This window comes from Nylanderia fulva, unplaced genomic scaffold (assembly GCF_048542155.1).
Source record: "Nylanderia fulva isolate GAGA-0341 unplaced genomic scaffold, ASM4854215v1 Scaffold11, whole genome shotgun sequence".
NCBI classification, from domain to species: Eukaryota; Metazoa; Arthropoda; class Insecta; order Hymenoptera; family Formicidae; genus Nylanderia; species Nylanderia fulva.
Window position 1 is genome coordinate 4,576,312 of NW_028189302.1, and position 27,838 is coordinate 4,604,149.

At 37.0% G+C, this 27,838-nt stretch overlaps 2 protein-coding genes across 2 annotated transcripts; one reads left to right on the forward strand and one right to left on the reverse strand.

The window, feature by feature from the left end:
• The first annotated feature begins 2,913 nt into the window (after positions 1-2,913).
• Positions 2,914-15,399, forward strand: LOC114936893 (uncharacterized). The gene is made up of 10 exons (XM_029310242.2): positions 2,914-2,974; positions 10,253-10,369; positions 10,833-10,956; positions 11,451-11,603; positions 11,794-11,904; positions 12,201-12,363; positions 12,713-12,908; positions 13,475-13,753; positions 13,927-14,124; positions 14,453-15,399. The coding sequence occupies exons 2-10, from the start codon at positions 10,264-10,266 to the stop codon at positions 14,647-14,649; spliced, it is 1,527 nt and encodes a 508-aa protein (XP_029166075.1). The 5' UTR covers positions 2,914-2,974; positions 10,253-10,263; the 3' UTR covers positions 14,650-15,399.
• Positions 15,252-27,379, reverse strand: LOC114936892 (uncharacterized). The gene is given in 5 exon segments (XM_029310240.2): positions 15,252-16,844; positions 16,846-18,703; positions 22,022-22,236; positions 25,716-25,818; positions 26,960-27,379. Coding segments are annotated over 3 exon segments (2,382 nt in total). The 5' UTR covers positions 22,207-22,236; positions 25,716-25,818; positions 26,960-27,379; the 3' UTR covers positions 15,252-16,505.
• Between the last annotated feature and the right edge of the window lie 459 nt (positions 27,380-27,838).

Here is a 27,838-nt window from a genome sequence, read left to right on the forward strand (position 1 = left end):
AATTCGGTGTCGCTCGGTTTTGCTCGAGCCAGCTCGGCTCGGCCTCTTCTCCTGATGGTCGATAACAACGAGAGTGCGTACTAAAGGCGCGCTCCTTTAATTCCCTCGCAAATCTCTCTCCCCGAGTGCGAGTTTCCCTTGGATCTCACTTAATAGCACGCAAAAAATGCTGTCGCGCGCGAATCTTAATTACCGGTCGATTAATCGAGGCCGAGCGCATCATTCGATCATCGTTGCACGAGATCAGAGAGAGTTTTGCGATTTTTCATCCTCTAATGGCGTCCTTTATTTTACATTCATTTATTTTTTCAGAACTCAATTTTTTCCTTTATTTTTTTAAATTTTGTCGTTTACATTTTAATGAGAATTTATACGAAAACAACGAAATCAAAGATTTATTTCAACATGTCGAATCAGTTTCAAACTAAAAAATACATAGACTTCTGATAGTTAGAATTATTTTTTTACTCGTCGATCTCCACTTTGCTCGTAAATTGATTTGGAAACATGTTGAAACGAATTCCAAAAATTTTCAGGAATTTATCCCTCATCTTCTCTCATAAAATACGATTACATATATCACATTTTTGCTGTCCCACTTTTTCTTAAAAAATATCATCCATCGATTTATAACCATGTCTGCAAATTGTTAAAGACACAAAGAGAGCTAAAAATAAGCTTATTAAAATGAAAAAAAAAAAAAAACATTCGTGTTATGATAATAAATATAAACAGCGAGCGAGCGTTAGACGATAAGTCCATTTGTGAAACAAAGCGAGTTGGAATTAATTGGCATCAAAATTTCCAGTCTCTCTCGTTAAAAATTAGGTCGGGGTCGGCCGCGAACAATATTAGATCCATAATCAGTATCTCCGAGCCACTAATGACCCGCACTTCTGCGGGGACGAAGGTTTTGCTCGCGAATCAAATGGCCTTCCATTGATGTATACGCATTGCGAGCACGCATCTTTCAATTATGTCGCGAGATCTGTCGTTAACGGTAACGTCGATTGTTGCACTTGTCATGTGTGCTTGACACATACACTAGATACTAAAGGAGAATCGAAGCGTTTAAATGCAATATCGGCAGGGTGTAAAATTAATTAAATCAGTGAACAAGAGAGAGAGAGAGAGAAACAGGAGAAAACGTACTATTTTTTTCAAGATATTTGACGAAAAAGAATATACAATCAAATAAAATTTAATTCAATTATTGTCGCGAAAGCAAACCTTTTAAATTCATATAATTTTAAGCTTCCGTTCTATTTCGTTTGACGAAATAATTTTATCCTGCTATATCTGGCTGGATGCACTTTTAACAATCTCGAAATTAAGAGATTCGACAGGAGATAATTAAGAGCAAAAAATTTCGCAAAAAAAAAAAACGATTTAAAATAATTAAAAAAAATTTTAATGTACTATATCAAGAAATGTAATTTATCTTTTACAAAAACAAGATCCATCTCTCGCGCATTTGTGCAAAGACATGTCTCAAAGGAGCGGCACGATGAATAATCATGGTATGCGATTAGTTCTCCATTTAGCCTCCCCCGAAGATGACGTTCTCCGATTAGCGATCGCGATACAATAGTATAATACATGTCCTGCTCCTGTGCTCTCAAGGAGAGACGTCGAACTTTATTATTGTATTTTGTGCCACTTAAGAACCATAACACACACGAAGAGGCAGAAGTATGTCAATGTTACATACAATCGCATGTGTCACCTCTTCATGTACGTAGGTGCGAGCTGCACTTCGAGCCACGAGGTTGATCACCTCCAGATTACTCATTGTGCTCTACCATTCGACAGTGATTAACACTTCACGGGAAACAATTAGCCGGGTACTATTAAACACTTTTTCACACGTTTCATGCAAAATTACAGCGGCGAGAGAAAAGGATCGATAAGTTTTCAATGTTGCCGAGATTCCACATAAGGCATTAATAATTACCTTTCGGCTGTAATGTGTCCATTTATCCTCGCAAATGTTTCTAAATACGGTTATATGGTAATTATTCGAGTTAAAGCCCGTGATATCTCGCGTCTTCCGCTAGATCTTCAACGCGATTTCGAAGGACTTCTTTCATGGGCGTCCGTAGGATTTTTTCCAGAAGGAGGCATAATTAATTTTTTTTATTTCTTAATTTTTAAAAATTTATTTTTTGTTATTTTGTTTTATTTTTATTTTTTTAAACATGCAAATAAATTTTGAAGTTTATTCAAAAGGATAACAAATGCTTAATTCTTTTCCTGATTTCAAAGGGGCATAATTAATTTTTCTGTTTTTTAATTTTTGTTCTTTCGTTATTTTAAAAAATTTATTTTTTTATTATTTTGTTCAATTTCATTTTTAGTATTTATTCAAAAAGAGAATAAATGCTTATAATTCTTTTCCTGATTCCAAGAATCAGATTCAGATGCTCCTTCTTGCTCCCCTTTGCTTCATGACTTCTTTGTTACGTTTCACGTGGTGTGAAGTATTCGTAAGCGTCTCCTTTCTCTCTTTATTCCTCCGACATTTTAAGCGCGATGATATAATGAGGTGCAAGCGGTCAAGTCACGCCGCGACCTTGAAAATCGAAGTTCGCGAGATCATCCGGATACGATCTCCCACCACATATGGTAGAGAGAAGTACATAGTTTTTTTTACCTGCACACCATCGCAGAGTCCGTACTCCTGTCTCGTATCCCTCCCTCGGCTCTGCCAGAAGGAAGATCCTTGGACACTTTCTTATAAATGAAGCCTGGTTACCGACTCGCGCCTCATTTGACGCTCCACCCTCCGCACGCGGAGGGATCGATCCGTTCTCTTTCTCACGTGTTCTCTCATTATTTCCTCTTCTCCACCTCTCTGGTCCTCTCTTTTATCGTCGGATTCTGGCGCGACCGATCCAGTCTCTTCTTGATTCGGATTCTTCCCGGTTCCTTTCCGGTACTTTCGAGGATCTCGCGGACCTTTGGCGAAGGATATGTGAGTACCCTTTCGCAGTTCTTTGTTGAATCTAGATGAGATCTTTGCAAAACCTAAAAAAGACGAATTGTTCACTCAATTGTTTTACAGACAATAAAAGGGTCAGTTGTTTGTGCACATTTTGACGAGATTTTTCACGATAGAAAAAAATATTATATTTTTGTATTCTAGTCTATTTTGACTTTAGCCCGAAATTTGTATCGATCATTTTTGTATTTGTTGCATGATATATAAAATATCCCTCTCCCTATTGTCCTTTTCTTCCCTGCTTTATATTCTTTAATTAGTTGTGCTCCAACTTATCAAAACTTGCTCTATATTAAATATTAAAAATGTCATATATATATATTTTTACGCAAAAAGAAAAGCTCTAATTAGCCGGAGAAAAGATCAATTATAAAGCGTACATAATTCCGCATAATCGTTCGGCGAGACAAGGATTTTGCACAAACACGAGACTGTGAATGCGAAAAAGGGCACGTATAGTGAAAGTATCGAATGAACATGCAAATAAGGAAAGACAATATGCAGAAAATGCCAAGCATACGTAATACAACGGTATGCAATACACAATACGCCCCGTGTTAAGAATCGCGTTCCGCTGTCTCGTTATTCCATTTGTAAAACTCGGCTTTAATAAAAGAGTCGACACCTGCAAAAATCTAAATCCGCATACGCGTGCACATAATACCGAAATTCAATAATAAATAGGACACGCGCGTAAACACGGGCTGGAATCCGAGATGAGTGCAAAGGAGTATCTTATATATATATATATATATATATATATATATATATATATATTAATTGAACAATTTAATTATATATAAGTTCGAATTTCAATGCAATTGAAATGCGTTTTTTCGATCGTACGAATCACAATCGACTCTTTGTTCTTCGACGCCCTCGATCGGCGCAGTTCCGTCAATTAATTAATTAATGAGCTCGCGCGCGATTAACATTATTGCGTCGCGCTGTTCCGCGCTATTTGCGGGCTTCGTAACTCGCGATACAGAGGCCCGTTAGATCCGCATCCAATCCGGGATGCCGACGCACGATCTACGCCCATAATGTTCGTTCAGCCTTCAACTTGTTGTCAGCGCACAAAGCTCTAATTAAAATCTCTCGCGTATCCGCTTCGATCGTCGATGACGCGAACTTGACGTCGCGATAAATCGTCACGCGGTTTCCCTCTCTTTTCGCGCGAAATCATTAGCGATTATTTTTTAATCATCCCCTTCGTATTCCGCTAACTTTTTCATTTCGCAATTAAGCAGACACACCCTGAAAAAAAATTGTTAATATAAAAAATAATATTTATAATATTAATAAAAATAATTTCATTAATAATAATAAAAATTAATATTAATAAAAAATCTCCACTTGATTCCTCTCGACCAATAGAGCCAAACGCGATGTTATTGCGACAATTATGAAGGAAAGAACATTTTTGGAAAGGAATTTGAATCCTATGGTTGGGATCTCAAAAATTCCCCCTGTTCCTTCTCTTAACATCCCCTGTAAAGAAATAGGCGAGAAAAATATTGGTCCGAAAGTCGGCTGAATCGGGACTTTCGGACCAATATTTTTCTCGCCTATTTCTTTACAGGGGATGTTAAGAGAAGGAACAGGGGGAATTTTTGAGATCCCAACCATAGGATTCAAATTCCTTTCCAAAAATGTTCTTTCCTTCATAATTGTCGCAATAACATCGCGTTTGGCTCTATTGGTCGAGAGGAATCAAGTGGAGATTGTGGCTTTAAAAATTAAAAGAGCTGACTAAATAATTATTCGCATTATTAATAAAAAATATTTAAATATTTTTATATGTTCGATTAACAAAATAATGTTTAGTTGAGAGATTTAGTCAAGTTAACAAATTTTTTTTACAATGCAGGGTGAGTTCTCCGATAAACGATAAACGGAGTAAAAAAATGTTCCCGATAAATATTTGCGAGATGCGATAAATTGTTGGCGAACGCTCTAACAATTAATAAACTATTCGATCGAATAATCACACGGCTAATAAGTGTATTTACACATTACGTAAATTCACATCCATTCACAGTATTATATATCTATGACACGTGTATTCATTCGCCTGCACTTACGATATGCTTGCATTAATCATGCATGTGCAATTACGAATTAACTAATGTGCAGAAGTAAATTCGCGGAGTTACTCACGGATAACTTAATGGATTTACGTAATACATACTTATTAGTCGTGAGATGATCGGATGCGCTATAAAAAGCTTATTAGTTGATATTCATCAAACATAACATAACTATGTCATCTGTTTACTTTCATTAGCAGTTCTGTTATCTCGCCAGCTATTGCGGTCACTGTACATTGACAGAATCATTTGTATCTGCTTCTATTTATATATTAAAAAAAAAATAAAAACGATATATTTATTTTGCGCAATAAAATTGATCCTAAAAAAAAAGCGAAAATTTGAATTTGATATTAGAGAGATTAAAACGTCGTTTAAATGTATACATAAAGCTTTCACGTCGCTGTAACAACAAATATATATTTTTCATTACTCGATCAAACTTTCACCGAAGAAAGGTCAGGCTCTAACGCTTATAAGAGCGTTTCCATATAATGATGCACGCTTCGTGGAACACCCTGTATAAGCGTAACTGTGTTCGTCGCCCTGCGGAATCTCTCTAGAACGCTGGAAAAAATCATTAAATCCAATCGGCTGGAAAATACGGAAAGCTCCCCTCGGGAAAAGCGAGATGGCAGATGGCTTTTAATCGATCGATCAAGGGGGGAAGGGACAGAAAGGGGGAGGGGGGCGATGTATAAATAATATATCGAAAGGGAGAGCCGAGAGTAAAGCCGTGTTACTGTACAAATATATACTCACGAAAAATCGTTGTATAAGAGCTTGAAGATTCGCGAACGGATTACGTACTTTGATATAAAGGATAACATTAATTTGTCGATTGTCAGTAAACGGAGGTAATTAAGATATCCTCACGGATATCTAATTTGAATACGAGTATACATATGAATACATATTTATATTCTAATCGCTATATTCTATGAGTAGATATATATATATAAATACGCATTCATTTTCTAATTATCCAGTTCGATTCGCTATACTTATCGTATTTTTACATGTTTTATTTTTGCCTGTTGTTCGATATCAGGATGCATGCACTGTTTCTCCTTGATATACTCTTCTTTTTTTGTTTTTATGCTAATCATTGGTAATGCGTGAACGCACAGAGTGTATATATAATACCTTGAAATATGAATCTATATAAATAGATCATATTGTACGAACAAATTTTTAATCGTAAATTTTCTCAAACAGCAGTAGGTCAGATTATATGGAAATCGAGATCTTGTATTACTTCTCGGAAAAAATTGTGATTTCTTCACTTATAACTGTAAAACAGAATTGCTGTACCACTAATTGTTAGATTCTATCTATAATCTTCATATTTCTAAGTATATGTACTCATACAATCGCTTATTAAAAATAAACAGTTTTTCGTTTCGTTTGTCATTACATTGACATTGCGATTTTTCCGATCATTATTAATTCTCTTTTAATCGACGTTGATGTAACATGAACAAATGACACTTTTACGCAAGATATAAATGAGAGCTATATTTTATCCTGTAAATTACAGCTTTGATGTTGTAACAACACGACATTTTTCTCCGTTTTGCAATTTTACTGTATAATCTCTAAAGTAGCCTTAAAGAAACGCAATTAAAGTTTATCTCAAATATGCATTTTTTAATGCCTCTCAATTCACATCAAAAATAGCTAAGTTCCTAATCAAAAATATAAATTAGTGGATAAGTTTCGATCGCTCAAATTTTTCACATATATTTATACTTTTATATTACTTTTACTATTTTATAATTTGTATAGAAAACGTAATTAATGAGAGTCTTTGCAAAATTACGAGCGGAGGATTCTTCAAAGATCCATGCTATTGGGACAATTCTGATCCATTCAAAGACCTCGAAAAACATTTTAATTAAAAAAATATATAATCAAAGTTTCCAGGAAAAATATATTTTACACTTGACAATTAATTATTATATTATCGCGTTAAAATTATTATTGAAAATTTTCGCGAGTTACCCGTATAATTTCTCACAATAAAAATTGATTGTATTACATGTAGTGCTGCTTATCGAAGTTGAAAAAAATTTAAAAATACTTGTAAAAAAATAGCTATGCCAAGAATGTCGAATAAATTATTCATACAAACGCGACTCATAATTAAAAGAAAAAGAAGAAAATAATTATACATATATGAAAGCAATATCCGCATAAATCGATAAATGATATTCAGAAAAATGTCCAATCTATAACGTTGCATTATACAAAGGTACAAAATTATCATCAATTTATCATCGACTTTTTTACTCTTATCCTTTGAAAATATCATTTTGTCCGCCACATACGATGCAGAATCCTCGCTTACGATGATATTTTTATATTATACCGTCAGCTTGATTCGTATTCTGCAAATCGAATGCGGCGAATATAAGAAGATGCCGCGAAAAGATACAGCGTATAATTTTGCGTTAGCGCATCCATTCGTTGCAATCGTATTTATGCGTTTATTCATCTATCGTGCGCGACCGTGACCAAGGATTTTTACATTATATATACACATAAATCACATAATCCCGCTTCTACTCGCCTGAGAATTTCCGGTTCGCCCAGGGTACCCTGTGGCAATTCGCGCATTATTGTGTAATGACTTGTATATACGAATCTTACGCTCTCTTCAACCGCACAATAATCGAGCAAATCGATTAGCGTAAATATAAGTCGCCAGCTGCATATACTTATGCCTGACATCAACTATTAACCATAGCAAATAATTATGCTTCGCCTGCATATCTCTTATTGTATCAGTGCACCATTCGCGCGTGTAATTACAGCGGATTGAATTACAGATTTGCATCGCTTCTATGCATCGGCTGCAATTCGACGTTGATAGCATGCACTTTAAAATCGAACATTTAATTTACTGCCATGAATGAATATTTTATGACCATTACGGCTTTACATATCACTGTCAAGTTTATACCTCGACATTCGTTATTTAATTATCATGAAACTAGAAAAAATTGCATATTTCTTCAATCGTGCTGATTTTCAGCGGACATTGAAATGTTTGGCACTTATTCGAGATTCGCGATTCCTTCATCGATCTCTCATTATCATTATCTTCTTTTCATATCCGCTGCTTTGACAAATAAAGCGTGACGACCTTCACAGATTAATTCTCTATATAACTCTTTAGCTCCGTCAGCTTCATCTTTACCTTTTATTATTTTTACGCGCATGTATATATTTTATAAATTCAATTAATCAAATTTTAATATAAACACATATCACATAAACTAGAAAATAGAATTATAAAAGTAATACACTAAGTTACAAAAATTATATACCATACGAGATTTCAATTAACAGTTATGTGATTAGTTCTGAAATGAGATTGATTTTAGAGGACATCTTTTTTTGTTCGTGAATTAAAGTGGCGAATCGCTATTCCAACAAACTGAATGATTCAAATGACAATTTTCGTTCCATCTCAATGATTTTGGTTCAAGGTAATCCGGCATATATGTATGTATATATATGTAGGAAAGATTCGAAGTAAGACTCGCGTCTTAACTGAAACTTCTCTCGCGCGTGTGCGCAAGAACACGAGCTTTTCTATCCGTTCGTTATCATAATGATAATCATGCGTCTTCTTCCATCCGAAGATGATACTCGTGCATGCAATGAAACGTGATATCGCATAAAATCATGAAAACGAGCGCACAATCTCGCATTCTGTTGCGCGAATTATCATGTGTCAGTCGCGGCACGTGGAAAAAATATGCTGTCAAAGTTGGAAAAGTTATATACTTTAGTAACTCATTACCGTTACCTTATTCTTTTGCTGAACCGTCTAGTTAATTTTAAAAATAACTTGTTACCGTCACTCGTCAACTTTAAAAAGTAATTTGTTACCGTTATTACTCGAATAATAACAAGTCGTTTCCCGTTATTGTTTTAATGGTATTACAAAAAGCATGTAAAATTTAAAATAAACGACATTACATTTTGTGTGCCCAAATTAGTTTTTAATTTTTTTAAAATATTTAATATTTTTTACGAGTGTTCCTTGACATTTCTTGAAATCATGCTGCGTAAATTCGAAAAAAAGAATGATAAAAATAATTCTTTAAATTCTTCCACTTGTTCGTGAGAAAATGTATCCTTTCCATTACAGACAAAATTTGTAATGTCTTATTTTTACAAAAAAATAATAACTATAATGGTAACGGCGTCATACACAGAAGTAATGTATTCAATTATTTCTCAACTTTCCTATCATTTATCTTTCTAGTCGTATCGATTCTTTAACCTAAACCTAGTAACCTTTTCCGTTTTTATCGCGATAGTGTAAAAACAAATCTGTGATGACAAAATTGCACGATATCTGCAAAGGATAAAATTTATTATATTATACATATATGTATATTACGCTCTTATTTCTTGCAATTATAATTTGCAATGAATTTTATACTGACAAATTTTCTTAAAAGACAGATTTCTATATAAAATGTATATACATCTGTAATTAATTAGACGGTTTTCCATTGTATTTCAATGTGTCTTGTGCTAAAAAAAAATGTTACAATGTATTGAAATTCAAATATTACTCGATCAATAATAAATAAAAGAAGCAGTTTCGTAACAATAAATTTTTCTGCCGCGATTTCCAATCACGATTCGCGATCTCTGCATCTCATTTCGGGTGATGAACGCACTCGTTCACACAATCGTCATTTTTCATATTCATGAACGAGCCTCCGCTGAAACGATGAATATGTATCCGCGGAAATCTATATTAGTCATAATCTTTTTGTTTTATTTTAAAAATAATTAGATTTGAAACTGACACTGTAAGAAAATTATTTTAGAAGCTATTAACTTAATAAAATTAATTGATAAAAAAAATCACAGGAAGTTTTACGTGCGTATTTAAAAATACCACTACTGCTCATCGTCAGATGTATCTCGTAATTAAATTTATCGCGATTTATTGCGTGCGCATTATCGCAGTCCATCCGAATAAAATAATACAAGGTTCGCAGGTTTATTCTGCGCGATGGTTGATATATCCGCCAACAAATGCGACAACTGTAATTCCCATCACATGCTAATTATATAATCCTCTTGCTACGCAAGCAAGAATAGATTCTGTTTCAAGTCGTACGTTTTCCAGATCAAGCAACAATGTTTCGTTCGATAATGCAAACATTGGCCTTTCTTTACAAGCCTTATGCGTTGGCTGTATTGTCCATCGGCTATGTTCTAGCAGAATTAGGTCATTTTGTAATAGGTAAGTCCTCCATTGTGTGTGTTATACTCTTCGTTCTTCAAACATCTTAATTATTTCATTTATCTTAATCATTTGTCGATCTCACAATCATATTTTATTTTTTATTAGAATTTTTTTTCTATTTTTCTGTCTGTTATATTTTGCGGTTTACAATCCATTTCTCATTCAATTCATTCTTCAAACATCTTAATTATTTATCTTAATCATTGGCCGGTTTCACAATCATGTTTTATTTTTTATTAGAATATTTTTCCTATTTTTCTGTCTATTATATTTTACAATCAATCTCTCCTTCATTCTCCAATTCATTCTTCAAACATGTTAATTATTTAATTTATCTTTATCATTGGTCGATCTCACAATCATGTTTGATTTTTTATTAGAATATTTATTATTTTTCTGTCATATTTTGCGGTTTACAATCCATCTCTGGTTCCACTAAAATGTGAATTCTTTCGGGAAGGTGTAACGAGCAAAGATATCGCCGAGGATCTGCATTACGGAGATATTTCCTGCCAATTTAATTCGACAACACTGTGGCTGGTCGACCTCCCGGTGCAATGCGAAACTGCGAAGAATTCCACCTAGTAAGTCCAATTAATGCCACCTGTGTGCCCTAGAAATCTTCTATACGAACGAAAGTCGCACGTAACTGTACGCGTAATTAGCGGTCAGTATTTCCTCCTCTGACAAATAAACTTCCTTGTGGATAATTGTGATTGATTCACCAGCTTGATACCGTCAAGTCACGCGTCGATAATGAAACGAGATAAACGTCGCGAGAGGACACGTGGGACTTTGCATCAAAGCCAATTGACTCATTGTCGACGGATTCCGGAAGCGCCGCGTTAAATGTCACGAACGCGATTTCACGAGTTCGCGAGATTCGCAATATAGAAAAAGAAGAGAAAAAATCCCCCATCTGTGTCCTCCGTCTCTAACTTCCATTTACACGGTAATTCCTATAGGCCATCGATCAATCAAGGCGAGTCGAAAGCTTTCCCGTAGCAACGATTTATCCCATTCGTCATCACGTTGCGCACTTTCGCTCGCCGTAACGCGTTCTTTGTTCTTCCTCTAGCTGCGAGTCCCTGGAATTGAACGGATCTCATTACTGCGAGTGGAATTACAACGGCCTCGGCCTGGACTATCAAATCCTAGCGGGACCTAGCTTCATCGCGGTCTATACGATCGTCGGTATTATCCTGGGCATTGCGGCTGATAGATATAACCGGTATAATTAACAAAATCAGCCAATTTACATGTCTCGTGAATATTACATCTATTATATTCTGTATATTTATATATATATTTATATATTATTATATATTATTTTCTATATATTATTCTATATATTATATATTATTTTCTATATATTTCTATATATTATTATATCTATTATATTATATACCGAATTTTTCCAGAGTGAGGCTGCTGACGGTTTGCACTTTGGTCTTCAGCGTTGCAATCTTTCTGAGCGGAGCGGTGAAGGAATACTGGCAGCTTCTTATTCTACGAATGGTCCTGGCGGCGGGGTAAGTTCTAACAACGACACTTCCGCTTCCGATTGATGATAGAGGCTCGCCGAGTATTCCCGCATCTTTAAGAAGTCGCATAAAGGTCGGTATTCATAGTCGGATCTTATATTTCCATCTTAAGTTTATCTTCAGATACTCCGTAGCCTATGAAATGATCCGTACAGCATCTGAAGATGAACTTGAGACGATCTTAAATATAAGATCTGACTATGATTACCGGCCCAAGACATCTTTTCATGCGCCAATTTTGGACATGGTGCTGTCTCAGTTCTAACAAAGTCCGAATATTGCAGGGAGGCAGGATGCAATCCGATGGCGACTGGTCTTCTGTCCGATTGGTTTGAGGAAGACCAACGTGGCCTTGTCATGTCCATGTTTAATTGGGGCATTTACGGTGGTTACGGTATCGCCTTTCCGGTCGGTCGCTACGTGCCCGAACTAAACGTCTGGGATCTGGTGAGTCAATTCCAATTGTCTCTTTTGTGTCCCTTTTCTTTCTTCCTTTTGTTGTGCGATTCCCAAAGTCAACATATGTTCCGCCAGATAATTGCTCGATACACATTTCGAAATAATTTCCACGCGGAAGAAAAATAATTGATCCCCCGATGAAATGTACATTTCCATAAGAATGACAGATGCGTAAAAAATTAAGTATAATTTAGGATTAAATACCGCAGACATGAGAATACGAGAACGTGTGGTTAACAATTACGTTAATGATGCTTACAAATGAAATACTGCTTTAACTGATTGCGAGACGTATAATTAAGTAAGAATAATCGGAACGAAAATCGTTAATCGGCAGGGATGGCGAGCCTGTTATTACGGCGCCGGTGTGATCGGCTTAATCATCGCCGTCCTCACCGGTCTGACACTCACCGAGCCGGAGAGAAAGACGATCGGCGAGGAGGCCAACGATGGGAAGCAAGTATCGATTTGGAAAGCGCTACTGCAACCGCGAATTATTCTCTTATGCCTCGCAGCCAGCATCAGACATTGCGGTAAAGGGCAATACCTTGACGCAAAAGGATTGAGATACATATCGAGGGTACATTAGCGTCTACGAGTTTGCACTAATCCGGCGAATTCGCCTCGATGTGGCACACACTCTTTTCTCTCATCTTTTTCCCGATTAGTATTTTTATCATTAATTTTAGCTTCTCACAAAATTGCATTATTTAGCTATTTCTCTCAGAGTTCCCCTCTTCGAATCAGCGCGATTCTCGAATACAGATTTTAATAATATATTTTATAATATACATTATAATATAAATTATGATATATATTATGATATTGTATATATATAATATATAATTTATATATATAAAGATATTATAATATATATAATAATATATATTATAATTATTTGTTTAGATGTAAAAACAAATTATTTCAAAATTAAAATAAAGAGGGAAGCAATTTTTATTTTGACAAACATTTAATTAGCAAATTTGTTTCCCTCTTCAATTGAGTGATTCGCATTTGCTATCTATATCACAATCTTTATTTTTTTAATTTCACGTGCCCCTTTACGCAAATTTAATTAAATTGAGTTTTATTTTTTCAGGTGGCTTGTGCTTCGCTTACAATTGTGACCTATACTACCGGGATTATTTCCCGGATTACGATCTGGGTTGGTGGCTTTTCGCTGTCACGATCGTCATCGGCAGTATCGGTGTCGTGGCCGGCGGGATAATTAGCGACAAGTTTGTGGCGAAAATGGGAATTCGGTCGCGCGTAGCTTGTTTGGCAATTAGTCAGATAATTGCGACGCCGTTCGCATTCGGTTCGGTGTATTTTAACCCTCTTTGGGCTATGATTACACTGGGAATTTCTTACTTCTTCGGTGAGAGAGACGCTTTGTTAGATATTAAACTATAAATCTATATTCTAATAGAAATCTATATAATATAAAAATTCAATATTAATTATAATTATACATAATGATATATATTTTATATTAAATCACATATGAGATTATCTCGAAACTCAACGATCTCGTCTCTGTTTTGCTCGCAGCCGAAATGTGGTTTGGAATATTATTTGCCATCGTGGTGGAAATCGTTCCTCTAAATCTGCGATCGACCACCGTCGGCGTCTTTTTATTTGTCATGAATAACATCGGCGGAAACTTACCGATATTAGTCGAGCCCACCAGAATGGTCATTGGTTTCCGAGAATCGTTGTACATTTATTATGCTGGAGCCTACGGCGTCAGTAAGTATTAATATAATGAAAAATTAATTTTCATTATCCCGTATAATCCTTCCTCTTCGTGATCGTTTACATTATTAAGCTCTTACATCATTTATCTTCGTAAAAGGGTTGAGACTTTCGCAAAATAAACCTTTATCAATACACATATATAATATTATCATCATTACCATATTTTGCTTATGTCACAATTGTAATTATAATTATTATCGTATATTTTTAACAGAGGAAGAATTAATGAAACCTCTCTCTCTCTCTCTTTCGTGGATCTTTTTAGTTACAGAAGAAGGGTTTGCGGTCAAAGGATAATCTCACGTTATTTTGTTCATAGGTTCCATTATGTTCTTCTTCACTATGTTCCTAATGGACGGATCTGCGGAGGTGGAGAGCCAAGTGGACAGGGAAGTGAAGACCGCTTCGTCGGCGTACGACAATAGCACATTCACTAACGACGACGGCCAATTGTCAACATTGGAGTTACCACGGTTTCCGGCGCGACCGCCGCTCTACGAAAATTCTCGATTATGAGCCGGTTGCTCCAAAAAGTAGCTGTAAATAATGCTTCGAATCAAGCTAAAGTACAATAGGACGGGGGCGGCAATAACCCATTAACTCTTAATAAGAAATCAATTTCAAGAAAAATGCCAGGAGAAATGGCTATAAATATACTTACAGCTTTCCTTTTTGTTGACGATAAAAGAATATCAAAGTGTGATATTTCTTTTGCGTTTTTTGTGTCTCCGTCGATCGTTGATGGGTTAAAGTTCCTCGCGTCGAACTGATTGTGAGACTTGTGAAATTGTGCGCAATTTTTTACCAAGCAACAGCTGCGACAATTAAGAATTCCGCTGTTTGAATGTAACGTGTTGCAAAACGCTTTGTAAATACGAATTATTACGTAAGATTCTTGATAAGGAATTGTATAAAAAGCTTGGTAAACTTCGAGGATAATCTTCGTGGTGCGTTTTGCGCTCTTAAAGTAAATATTTGTAATAAATAAATTTTAGAAAAAAATCTGTATATAAGAAGAATTAAAGTAATTATAACATACGCATTTCACATATCTAATTAGGAAAACGGATAGATCCAGGTATCGCGCGAAATACATCCGCACATCAACTCAGCATCGATTGCCTCTCGCAAAAAATATATTTTATTTAGAAAGTCACATAAATTAATTAATATTAAGTGGCGATTGGTTTCGGTGTTATCACATGTTATAGACAGCCTGTATTGAGTTCACCATGACGGATAATACAAAACGGCAATAATAATGTATATCATACATTAATTACTACGGACCACTTGGACACACTGATAAAATTCTACACACACAGGATACGAATAATTCTACAAGATACGAACTAGCAGTGGTGAGATTCGCCATCCTTTCATCTCTCTATGTACAAATTATTTAATATAAATATAAATGAGTAATATATATTTATATATGTAATGTACAAAAATAATAATTAGGGGCACGAAGACGCCTCGACGAGAGGGACTTTGTCATGAAATGCTGTGTACAATATCTACATGGAGTCGTACGACGAATTCGTACGAATAAATAAAATCGCTCAAGAGTGCACGTGTTGCACCAATTGATCTACCTGTGAACGCAGGAGGAAGGAAGTACGCGGACACAGTGCGTGAATAAGCGTAAAGACTAAAGCCTCCTTCTCGGGTTCGGCGAACTCTAATACTTCTCGAGCTGGCTAATACCCGACGACAATAATGCTCTTAATACTAGTGCGAATCCTCTTCGTCGAACAGCCGCTTTGCCAGGGCTCGAAACGATGCAACGAATCGTTTATTTTGATTGCAGTGCAAAGCGCGGTGTCGATGCGTATTATTTAGTTACTTTACGACCAGGAGTTTCCAAATTCACGGTCGATTTTCAAAACAAACTGTTTCAAGATCGAATTTCGTTACGTATAAACGAGAAAGCGTGTCGTCGACAAAACAAATAATGATAATTTACATGAATTCAGGATGTAAGAAAATATATGTACATGTATATACGCAACGAAACACGCGAACGTCATTTACGCTCTATTAACAAATTCTAAAATAAAGAGCGATCTATCTCTGGAACGCCTAAGAGCTATGATGAATTCGAAAGATGTATGCCGATTCGCATACACAAGCGAATATCAAAACACACGCATGTAGCTGCACTCTCATCCGGCCACGTCATTTATTTCGTTATTGTCCTCAATCGCTCGGAGGCGGCCGACAAACTTGCACCACATACATAAACGCAAGAATAATTTCCGCTGCCTCTCGCGTCGTTCGTATCTCCTTTCGCACATAATAGTAGTGAACTTCGAAGGAACTAATTCTCTCGCGATTTCGACACAGAGCTTCGCGAAGTCCATCGCGATTCAACACTCCTCCGTGGACGTGCTGGAGATCTGCGTGCTGGCGCCGCTGGAGAAGCTACTCCTGCAGGTCTCGACCGCGAGGGCGGTATCCGGCACCTGGACAAATTGCACCTTCTCCTTCGGCCACTTGTTCTTGCCGTAGACGCAGTTAAAAATGTTGTACCGGTGATCCATTTCCAGATGGCTGAGAGTGTTGCTGTGCCGGCGCTTCAGCACCTTCTTCGCCATCAGGCTGCGATTGTTCTTGTACGATAGCTCGCGATGGAAGCAGAAGAACTTGCGCAACTCTCGCTTCACCCGTTTCGACCGATAGCCGAAGAGCAACGGGCTCGCGTAAGCAGGCTAGAATCAGGAAGCTGAGAGCGAGCACGTCGTATTCGTGCGGTACCTCGTAGTCCGAGTACTGCGGTAGATTCTTCATGACACTCAGCAGCACGTAAGGGGACCAGCAGATCAGACCCATGACAATCACCAGCGCGCTGATTCTCGCCGCCCGAGTTTCCTCGCGATACTTGAACAAGGAGCCGTTGCTGATCCTGTGCTTGAAACAGTTGATGTAACCGCTACTGCTGCGGACACTAGAGACCCGGTGCAGAGTGCCCGGTTTACCGGGCGCCGGCGTGATCGTCACGATCGGCGTCAGAAGACAGGACGAGGGTTCCAGGTTGTTCTGATCCGCGTTTCTACGCTCGAGCGCGTGCGACTCCCCGTTGACCTCCAAAATCCCGGCTTTCGACAAACGACGACTGGGTCGTCTGGATCTCTTGTTCTCCGAAATACTACTGAAATTTGAGATCTCTTGAATCTGCTCCCATTCGGCGCTCTTGATAGAATTCTCTGCCTCGTCAAGGCGACGAGTCGTTCCCTCTCGAGAGTCCTGTTTGGAAGCTTCCGCGTCGGAAGATCTTCGGTCCGCTATCTTGCAAGTTGTACCGGGAACTTCCAAGGAGTCGAAGTAGCCGTAATGTCGATCATCCTCGGAGTCGGATCCGCTGGAGTCTTCGGCAATCCATCCCGACGGTTCTCCGATCTCGTCCGTTAGATCGTGCGACGATTTCCTGCGATTCGCTTCGATATTACCATTTCTGAAGTCCTCGTAAGACGAAACGTCCTCGAGGTAGTCCGTATTCAGGTCCGCCGCCTCTGTCAGGTTATTATCTTGATCCCGCGAAGACGAGACTTCCACCGGTTGCAAACCCACCGTGAAGACGACTCCCGATGACGTTTTCTCGTCGTTTGATCCTGGTTGCGCGGTGTCCGAGGACGATGAGAAGGATCTTCGACGCGATGCGATTTGATTGGCCGAGTGCGTAGTCTCGCTGGTTTCGTCGATGGACGAGAGACTCGAGATTTTGGGTATTCTGCGGAATTCCTCCGGACACGGGAGATCGGACTGATTTTGCGGTCTCGCGTACGAATCCTCGCAGAAACTGGCAGATGACAGAATCGGTCGCGATCCAGTTCGGCGAGTTCTCTCGGAGTTTCGATGCGCTGCCGAGTAGATGCTGATGTAAATCCAGCAGACTCCAGCAAACGGGAACAGATACGCGAACACGCTGTGTACGATCGCGTAGATGAGACCGTAAGTCACGGAATCGTTGGTCAGGGTGCGGAAGATCACGGTGGAGTTCTCGAGGAGGCTACGGTCGATCTTGATCGACTCAATCGTCTTTAACAGGGTCGGCATCGTGCCGTCGATCTCCGTCTCGCTGGTCCCGTTACCGAAGAACGCGGAATCGACCTCCGCGGAAATGTTCAGCGCGACCTGGTCGCGGAAGGACGAGTTGTCCAACACCGTCGTCGTGCAGGACAACCATAAGCTACGGGGATTCGGATTCAGAGCGGCAACCAGGCCGAACCCAGCCGAGACCAGCCAGACGGAAACGATCAGCACGGCCGATTTGAGTTTATCGACCCGGGCCCGATAACGCAGCGGGTCCACCACCGCGAAATACTGATCGATGGCGATCAGCAGGACTGAGAGCACCGACGACGTAGTGACGAGCGCGGTCGCCCCTTCCGATATCGCGCAAATATTGTTGGCCGCGGTGGACGTCGCGCCGAACGGCGACCCGACGTCGTCCGGCCTCGACGTAGACGTGGTCAACGTGCTGCCTGCCACCGGCCCGTCCATCATCAGCAGCGGGTTCAGCATGGCACACGTCAGCAAATTCGAGATAGTTAGGTTCATCACGAATCTGGAATCGAGACAAAGCAAGGCCGTTTTCCTTCAGTCAAACATTAATCATGTTCGATGCCTGTGCGATTGTCTTAGATGATGATGAGGAATGTGCGTCCTTTAAATTAAATTCAATGAATAATAAGTTTGTTATGTGCAATCACGGATAATACATACAGGTCTTAAAATATATAATTACATCAAATGAGATCATGATGAGGAATGTGCGCCCTTTAAATTAAATTCAATGAATAATAAGTTTGTTATATAAAATCACGGATAATACATACAGGAAATTTTTCTTAAAATATATAATTACATAAAATGAATAAGATGAAAAGCAGAGAAATATAAAGGATGGGAAAGAGAAAGGAGAAATGTTATTATTATATTTATCTCATTTTACACGTGTCAATATTGAGTCGGTACAATTTAATATGTCGCAGCAACGATTTAATATAAAACGCGTTGACAAAAAGCGACGTGAGATAAAAAAGATATAAAGTTCTGAGTACAATTAAAAGAAAAAGATTGCTTGAACAATTTACATTCACGTCATATCATTGCATTTCTTTGTCATGATTTTATTTATGAGTTTCACATTAATATATAAGAATACAAGCGTACATAAATTATCAAATTATTCAACACTTTATTCTTCGCAGAAATTATATTTGCGATTTCTTCCGACTTAAAATAATACTTATATATTTATCATTTTAAGAGCAATGGCATTTAAAAAGAACCCATAGTGTTTCATTTCACTTATTTGTGCTGTCAACAAATTGACGGACGGATTCGTTCAACCATCCAACTGAATGACAAAAACTACGCTTTGATCTAATTATAGTTGCAAAACATTGAGTTATTTTGCGATACCTGGATACGATGCGATAATATAATAAATAAATTTCCTTTTTAACAACTGTAATGCAAACTGTTAATTTTAGAGTACATACTCTGTTAATAGCAATGAAGCAATACGAAAAGTTTATTATTAAACTGAATCGTTGCGATAGTTGCCAAAATTTGGTATTAGGTGCGTATGATTGATATCCTGGCTCAGCAGGTGGAAATCTACGTAATAACAATGATAGATCCAATCCTCGTGTGGTACAGAACTCTATTAATAATCTTACTAATTTGAACGGTAACATGTTTGGATTTTGGTGTCCAAGTTAGTCGGTCCGATTAAATTTCAACAAATATTATTCAACAAGTATTTATAATTATACACATTCAATTATAAATATATTTATACGATAAATATGTCGCGCCACACATCTGCATATATATACACAAGTATATGTATATATATAGTCATTCCAAATACGTCATTCATCTCTTTACGTTTATTTTTATACGTACGCGGTTGATTTTTTCAATTGTGCACAAATACGTACATACAATAATAAGCTTTATGAATCATTTGACGGTAAAATTTCCAATGAAAATTACGCGAAAGAAATGTACCTACCTCTTCTTTCCGCAATTATATCATGCGTCGTCCCCTGCGACACGACGAAAATCGTAAACGGGAATATTTAGACTGGCAGTGTCTCGCGAGAAATGCGAGATGCAGTCTGTAGAAACGACACTTCAAACGTGATTTTATTTACGAGCATGATGTAAAATACAACTGTACACTTCACCGAAGAAGAATACATACGTAAGGCGCGTGAGCGCGAACGAAAATAAAATTCCTACAACTGATGCAGGAACTTGGATTCGAGCAACTTTTTTACGTTGCGAATTTTTATAACTTGAAGATTTACGATATAAATTTTCAGTTTTCATTTAATGACCGATAATTCCAAAATTAAAAATTCGATAATTCGGAATTTCTGAAATATCTGCGTATATATTGTCACATACAGATATGTCATTCTTGTGACGAAATTTATTTTTGCAATGCGATTGCAATACGTTACGTTATCATTATAACATTCAATTTATTTATAGCCGACTAAACTTTAACACTTAAAGTCGGTTATTGCTACTCCGGAAAAAAAATGCAAAGGCTGTCATTATCAATGCGTTCATGGGGTTATTAACCTTGGCATGAATGCAACACGCGTGAAACAAATACGACATATTATTTATTGTCGTGGCGAATATTACGCGAAATATGACGACGGCTAAATATATTATTGCACCAATCATCTCGCGCGTGTGTTTTATTTCCGGTTTTTGGCGCGACGCTGCGAGATGTCTCGTATCTCTCGTGTATTTTATTTATGCGACTTTTACACTGTCGGCGAAAAGAAGTATTTCCGTCCCGGCGTACGTCAATGGATCGCGTGTTAATGAATTTCAAAAACCGTTGTGTATAAGGATTGACGTCGCTTGCGTGAATGACAACAGCTTATCGATGATAACGCGATGGTAATTTTACAACTATGTATGTACGTCAATGGCGCAATTTAATTATCTCTAATACGTATCCCATTCTGGATAAATAAGCAGAATGATTCAAAGTGATTCCACCCACTTTTGTCTGATATTCAATAAAGAAGAAATATTTAAAGGAGGGGAGAAACAATTATATAACATACAAATTGTTAGATAAAATTTTAAGGGATCAGTGACGTGAAAATGAAAGCTAATGATATTCTTCTTTAAAGCAACAAAATGATTCAGTTATTTTCAATTTAGTGCCCTACTTAAATAATAAATAAGTAATACACAGAATGATTCAGAATGATTTATCACCTACTTTGTTTCTGATATTGAATATTTAAAGAAAGAGAGAAACAATTATAAAGGATAAAATATTAGACAAACATTTCAAGGGATTAGTGATGCGAAAATAAAAGCTGATATTTCTCTTTGAAGCAAAAAAAAAATAATTTAGCTATTTTCAGTTTGGCGCCCTAGTCAAATAATAAATAAGTAATACGCAGAGTGATTCAGAGTAATTTATCACCCATTTTTTTCTGATATTAAATATTTAAAGAAAGGGAGAAACAATTATATATAAAGGATAAAATATTAGACAAAAATTTCAAGGGATCAGTGACGCGAAAATGAAAGCTAATGATATTCTTCTTGAAAGCAACAAAATGATTCAGTTATTTTCAATTTAGTGCTCTACTCGAATAATAAATAAGTAGTATACAGAGTGATTCAGAGCGATTTATCATCCACTTTTTCTGATATTGAATAAAGAAGAAATATTTAAAGAAGGGGAGAAACAATTATATAAGGGACAAAATGTTAGACAAAAAATTCCAGGGATTAGTGGCGCGAAAATGAAAGAGCTGATGACTTTCCTCTTTGAAGCAAAAAAATGATTCAGTTATTTTCAGTTTGGCACCCTACTAGAACGTACACTGACCTGTTAGAAATGGTGCGTAGTCCGGGTCGTACGAGAAAAGCGAGCAGAAGAATCGCGTTGAGGAGGAAGCAGCCGAAGAGCACGAAGCTCCAGGCCGCGATCCCCGGGTTGTTCCACCATCTTTCCAAACCTCCCAGATCCGCAACCGATCCTTCTTCAACGATCCCCGTCGCAGCTCCATCCATTCATAAATAATAAATGTACCACGGGACCTTCTGTAACAGAGAGCAACGCGTTCTTGTCAGAACAAATCCTTCCCAATAATTAATATCTGTCTCGTTATTAAAACAGAATCGCATCAATTAATTTTAACGAGAGAATTAAGATTAATAGTTGTATTTTTTTATGTCAGAGAATAATATTTATTTAAGATTTACAATAATATTTATTTCAGTTTTACAATTACTTATTTAAGATTTACAATAATATTTATTATTTAAGTTTTTACAGTGTGTGTGTGTGTGTGTGTTGGAAAAAATGAAGTGTTTGCGGGAGATTAGTTGACTGATTTTTATTCTCAAGTTTTCAGAAAATTAAGTTAGATCGTTGTACCGCAAACTCCTCAATTATGACGCAAATTGTCTTCTGGATGACGCTAGAGAATTGTTGAATGCAGAATTACGTTCACAAAATGGGTCAATTTGAACGACGGTTGCGAGGGAATGGCGCGACCCCGATGTATACGAAAGCTAAGGAGTTCCCATCGACATATATTTTTAGACGGATTTCCCTGTACGCACACGTGTTGTAAAAATATCTATGTGGTGCACAGAACACGCACACTACGTGGCCAATTATTCGCCAACCAAGTATATATGATCACACCGAGACTCGAATTCAAAAGAGCGAGGGACGGACGCGCATGACAACAAAAAATGTCTTTTGTATTTTACGCGAAGAGAGATCGCGTCTCCGCAAACACATATATTGTCACTCAAATACAAATAACTCGGCCGAACAAATATGCCCAATTTAAATAATAAAGGAGAAATGCGATTTGCGAACAGAGGCTGGGGTTAATATAATGCGTTCCCTAAATATAGTGCAACGCGTATGTTCTCTTATTGTTAGTTACTTATCTCTTTTCGCATAAAAGATGCCTTCCCTGCGGATAATAAAATGGGCTAGCTTGAAAAATCGGCGAGTTGCGAATATAACTTTTCAGCGACGAAAACATGCTTTTATTTGCCACATGGGATGCACAAACAGAAAGCCTAAAGATATGTTTCGCGAAAATAAAGCGTCTTTCCTCCACCATCTCCTTCGATTGACGTCAACTTGTGTTTTTCGATTGATATTATCGCAATCTTTTTTTTTTCAATTATCTGCTGCGATTAAGTCAATAATCTTTATCGCGCGCATCTCCCGGGGCTTATCTCTCAATCCAGATCGTGTGTTCGCTTTTAAAGTACCCATTTGGGAATTTTAATACCCTCGAGATATCTTTTCAATATCACACATCTCACACATTTCCTGATACTTGTAACGCGAAAGAGGATTAAAATGGATGGAAATCCCATGTACAGATTTTATATGCCGCCTCTTTAAGGCAGCCAATATTTAACATCGTAAAATATAGTCGACGATTAGGTCATAAATTATATATTACGTCACTTTAATCTATCTAAAAATTACAATTGAGAGGTATACTTCGTAAGCAGATCAGTCTATATATATATATACTATAATAGTAAAATCTGAATTTAGTGCATTTATTATTCTCCCTTCGCGATGAAGAAATATGGGAAAAGTCCGTAGACATAATCTCTCTCTTTATATACCCGATATAAAATATAAAAGACTTTCGTCTCTCGTTATTTTTCACGGCGGATAACGGAAAGGGGAAAGCCGACAGAGGCGGTCCATCATTCCGACCTTACGCTCGATCGCCGGGAGATTTGGCAGCGATTCAAGATTTAGATGGCGAGAGAGAGAGAACATCTCGGAGACATCAATCTGCACAATCTGCACGCGTGTGCGTACGGTCGTTTATTTCCGTTTAACGAAACTCTCTTGGTGGGAAGTGTCGCTCGAAGAGACGCAAAACAAGCCAACAGCTTGAGAAATCGTTATTATCATATCGACTTCTCCTTCCGAAATCGCGTGTTATCGTGCAAAGAACGTATAATCTGGCGCTTGCTTGCGACACCACGAACGTTGCGAGACCCCCCGCAATTTTATGAAGAGAATGATATATCAGTTGAGCCGAAGAAATCATCTCGTACATATATGATGTTGCCATTGCAATCCGATCCTTTAACATGCACAATTTTGTTCCTCGATATCCTTCCAATTCCTCAATATATGGAGATTTTTGCGCCAAATGTATTTTTTACGTCTATTTTAATACCGGTGTCGAATAGCAGGAGCGATATATCTTGCAATAAAAATTTTAGGTTCTCGTAAATGTAAGACGTTACAAGAAAATTGGGAAATAAAAGCTATCATTCTCTTCTCTTTCACGTCGCCATATTTCCTCTTTGCATGATAAAACACAATATTATAATTGAGACGCGTGTTATTAATATCTCTTTCTTTTTAAATCTTTTTTTAACTCTCTCATTTATATTTCTAATATATAAATTTATTAAATAAATATACTATACCTGGGCCATATTTCTCTTTAATATAAAAAAATTTAAATAAATAAATTTGCTTTTCTTAAATTTGAATTATACATGCATTTTACGCGTATATAAATGATATACCTCAATCTTTTAATTGCTGCAATTTTTTTGAAAATTTTACATAATTTAATTTAATCTGTTTTTTTTTATTCATTTATTATCAATTTAATGGCATTCGATCGGAAGACAGTCGCCAATGTACGATACGGTCGCGACCGATTCAGCATCGAGAGCTGGAGCTGTCGCTATAAAAGGCTGGCATGAGTGCCGATTATGCGAATTCGCTGCGTAATGTATTCGTCTTATAACGTCTTATAACGGCGCTATTTTCGCGCGCATGACTCGATAAAGGCACGAAATCGTTTCCACGCGAACGACCGCGACAATGTCTACCATTGTGTTTATCTTAAGCCAAGAATAGCGCGTGAAAATCTAAACACAGCGCAAAGTTGCTCATTTTATTCGCCTGATTACATATACGCGAGCGATAACAAAACCCCAGCAGGCAGTAAATTCGTAGCAGATGTGTCACAATTGTCATTCCGCGTGGCATCTCGCTCACGTGAGTCGAGTCGATGCGGGTGTGCGGAAACCTACACGTATAAAAAAAATACGTATATGTATATAAAAATCGAGAAGTTGGTGACAGTCGGCGATGTGGAGTGAGTACGCCTCTGTTCCGATAAGATTCGATTCCGCATTTTCAGACATCGCGTCAGAGATCCTATATCGTAATGACAGAGCATTAGAGGATTTATCGCATTCCTCTCTCTCTCTAATTCGTTTTCCATTAACTACGAAATATATTTTGAAGATAAGATTCAAGGCAACACATCACAAGAGCTATTTTCATAGAAAGAATAATAACAGTGACGATATATATGTTACAAAAGCGTTTCACATATTTTGACGTATAATGATTCGCCCAGAAGATGGAAATAAGATGCGCGTCCGAGGTCCCGATTTATCAGAGACGCAGCGAAAAATATCTCGGAAATTTCTAATACTCCGGAAGGTCACTCGAAATTGGGTTAACAAGAATTTGGACAGTGTGTTCGGTAACTCACCACAGATATGTGAAATTCAGCCGACGATGCAAGGGCGTGTCATGGCGTCGATCGTATAGCTTAATCCTTTTGCGTCAGCCCTCTGCATTCCATTCTCGAAAACCTTGAAGATAAAACAGACACAGGAAGCATTATTCTTTCTGTTTCCTGATAAACAGTATTTCTCAAGCATTTTTCTTATCGTGCATCGTGACCACACAACCCCGGAGCGAGCAAGATGCAACTTGAAATCAATTTTGCGCAAGAATCTTTTTAATCGCGACCAAAACACAAGCGATTAATTTAAAAATATATACATAAAATGCAACGAAAGCGATTTTCTCGCGATAATATTAATTTGATTTAAATGTCTCAAAATATACTATCGCAAAGAAATAAAAAGAAGGAAAGAAATAAACAAAATATCAGAACAAAATTATAAAATAATTTAAATTTGAAACTAGAAACAAAATTAAAACGCTATTAAAACAAAATTAACATTTATTTTGGGTCCATTAAATCTTCATTCTCAATGACATATGCACGTGGTATTTGAGACTAATTATCGAAAGCCTTTGATAATTATTTCTCTCATTCTTTTACTCTCTTTCTGTCTTTCTCTCTCTCTCTGTTTGTAAATCGAACGGACACAGTCACGATGATAAGCGATATTTTATATCGCATTTATCGAGAGACGTGTCCATTCTTCCCGGAATTGTTTAAATGCCGTTTTATATTATATAGCTTCAAGCCGCGATCGATTTGCGAGTATCGATTAATATTTCTGAGACTTCATTATTGTCAAATTGACTCCTGGCTAGTAACGCAATTTATGCACTCTTTATCGCGTATCAAGGAAAATGCACACACAGACAACTTAATAATGCAAAAAAACAATGCATGTATAGCATTGGAAGAATTTCAAAAATTAAAAGATCGCATATAAAATACAATGGAACAAAATTAATAAAAGTTTGAATAATAAATAAACAGAATAATAACAAAAATTAAAGATAGATTTCGAATTTTTATAACATATCGGATAGTGCAAGTCGTGAAAATTTTATTCGTGAAAAATTTCGTTTGGTTATACATATATCGAAATATTTACACACGCTGAAAAAGTGGATGTTTAAAATAAAATACTTGTCAATATACATGTATATTGATATAATGTGCATTAATTCATCCCACAAGATACAATTCACTTAAAAAAATAAACTTCTTGTAGAAGAATTACGATTTCACAGATACTTTTTACTCACCATCACACAAAATAAAATTCATTTGTAAACAAGATGAAGCAATGTTTGCTTTTACGCGAAATTTTTCAGAAGCTAGTAATCGTATTAAAATATTCAGCATCGATTTAAGAACGAGAATCACCGATCGAACTTTTTGTCGGCGCGAATATCACTTTAATTGATAATAAAAAATCAATTTAATGCACAAAGAGAGAATTGTGACAAACGCGACAGTCCAAGTGTTTCAAACGTTTCGCAAGAGTCAAATGGCATCGCGAACAAACAGCGTGCGACTGAGGAATACCGCCATTGACGAAATATTTAAAATCACTCTATGAAAGAGAGTATAATAGAGGGGGATATCTATACTTAGCACTAATGTTGGTACACGCGACATCATGTGATTTCCGAGTCAATATTGTATCTTATCGATCACGTGAATAAAACATCACAGTTTTATTGCAATGCAATCTCCTACGAGATTATTGCTATTATATATAGTTAAGAAATTAGACGATTTGAGAAACATATATAAGAAAATAAGAATACAGAGAAGCGTGTACGGAATACAGCAAGTATGAGTGTTTTGCATAGCAGCACACGAAACAGACTCGATTAAGATTTACAACAAAACAGCGTCCTTAATCCTTTGCCACGATACACGCGCGACAAGGATCATAAAACATCACCGAGTATATATTCATCACAATGCAGATTGCATTGCACACCTTTTTTTCCGTAACATCAATTCCATTAACGAAACACATCAATCGTGCTTTTGCGCATAAGAAATCGATGTCTACACGTCTTTTGCAATACGTCCGTTTCTCTCATCACGATATTACGCGACTGACGCGCGTAATTAATTAATTCACCGCCTACGGTCGGTGGAAACTGTCA

Coding starts and splice junctions, on each gene's coding strand:
- LOC114936893 (XM_029310242.2), top strand. CDS start 10,264: ATGTTTCGTTCGATAATGCAAACATTGGCCTTTCTTTACAAGCCTTAT. Junction 10,370..10,832: donor ATTAGGTCATTTTGTAATAG/GTAAGTCCTCCA, acceptor TCTTTCGGGAAG/GTGTAACGAGCAAAGATATC. Junction 13,754..13,926: donor GGGAATTTCTTACTTCTTCG/GTGAGAGAGACG, acceptor TTTTGCTCGCAG/CCGAAATGTGGTTTGGAATA.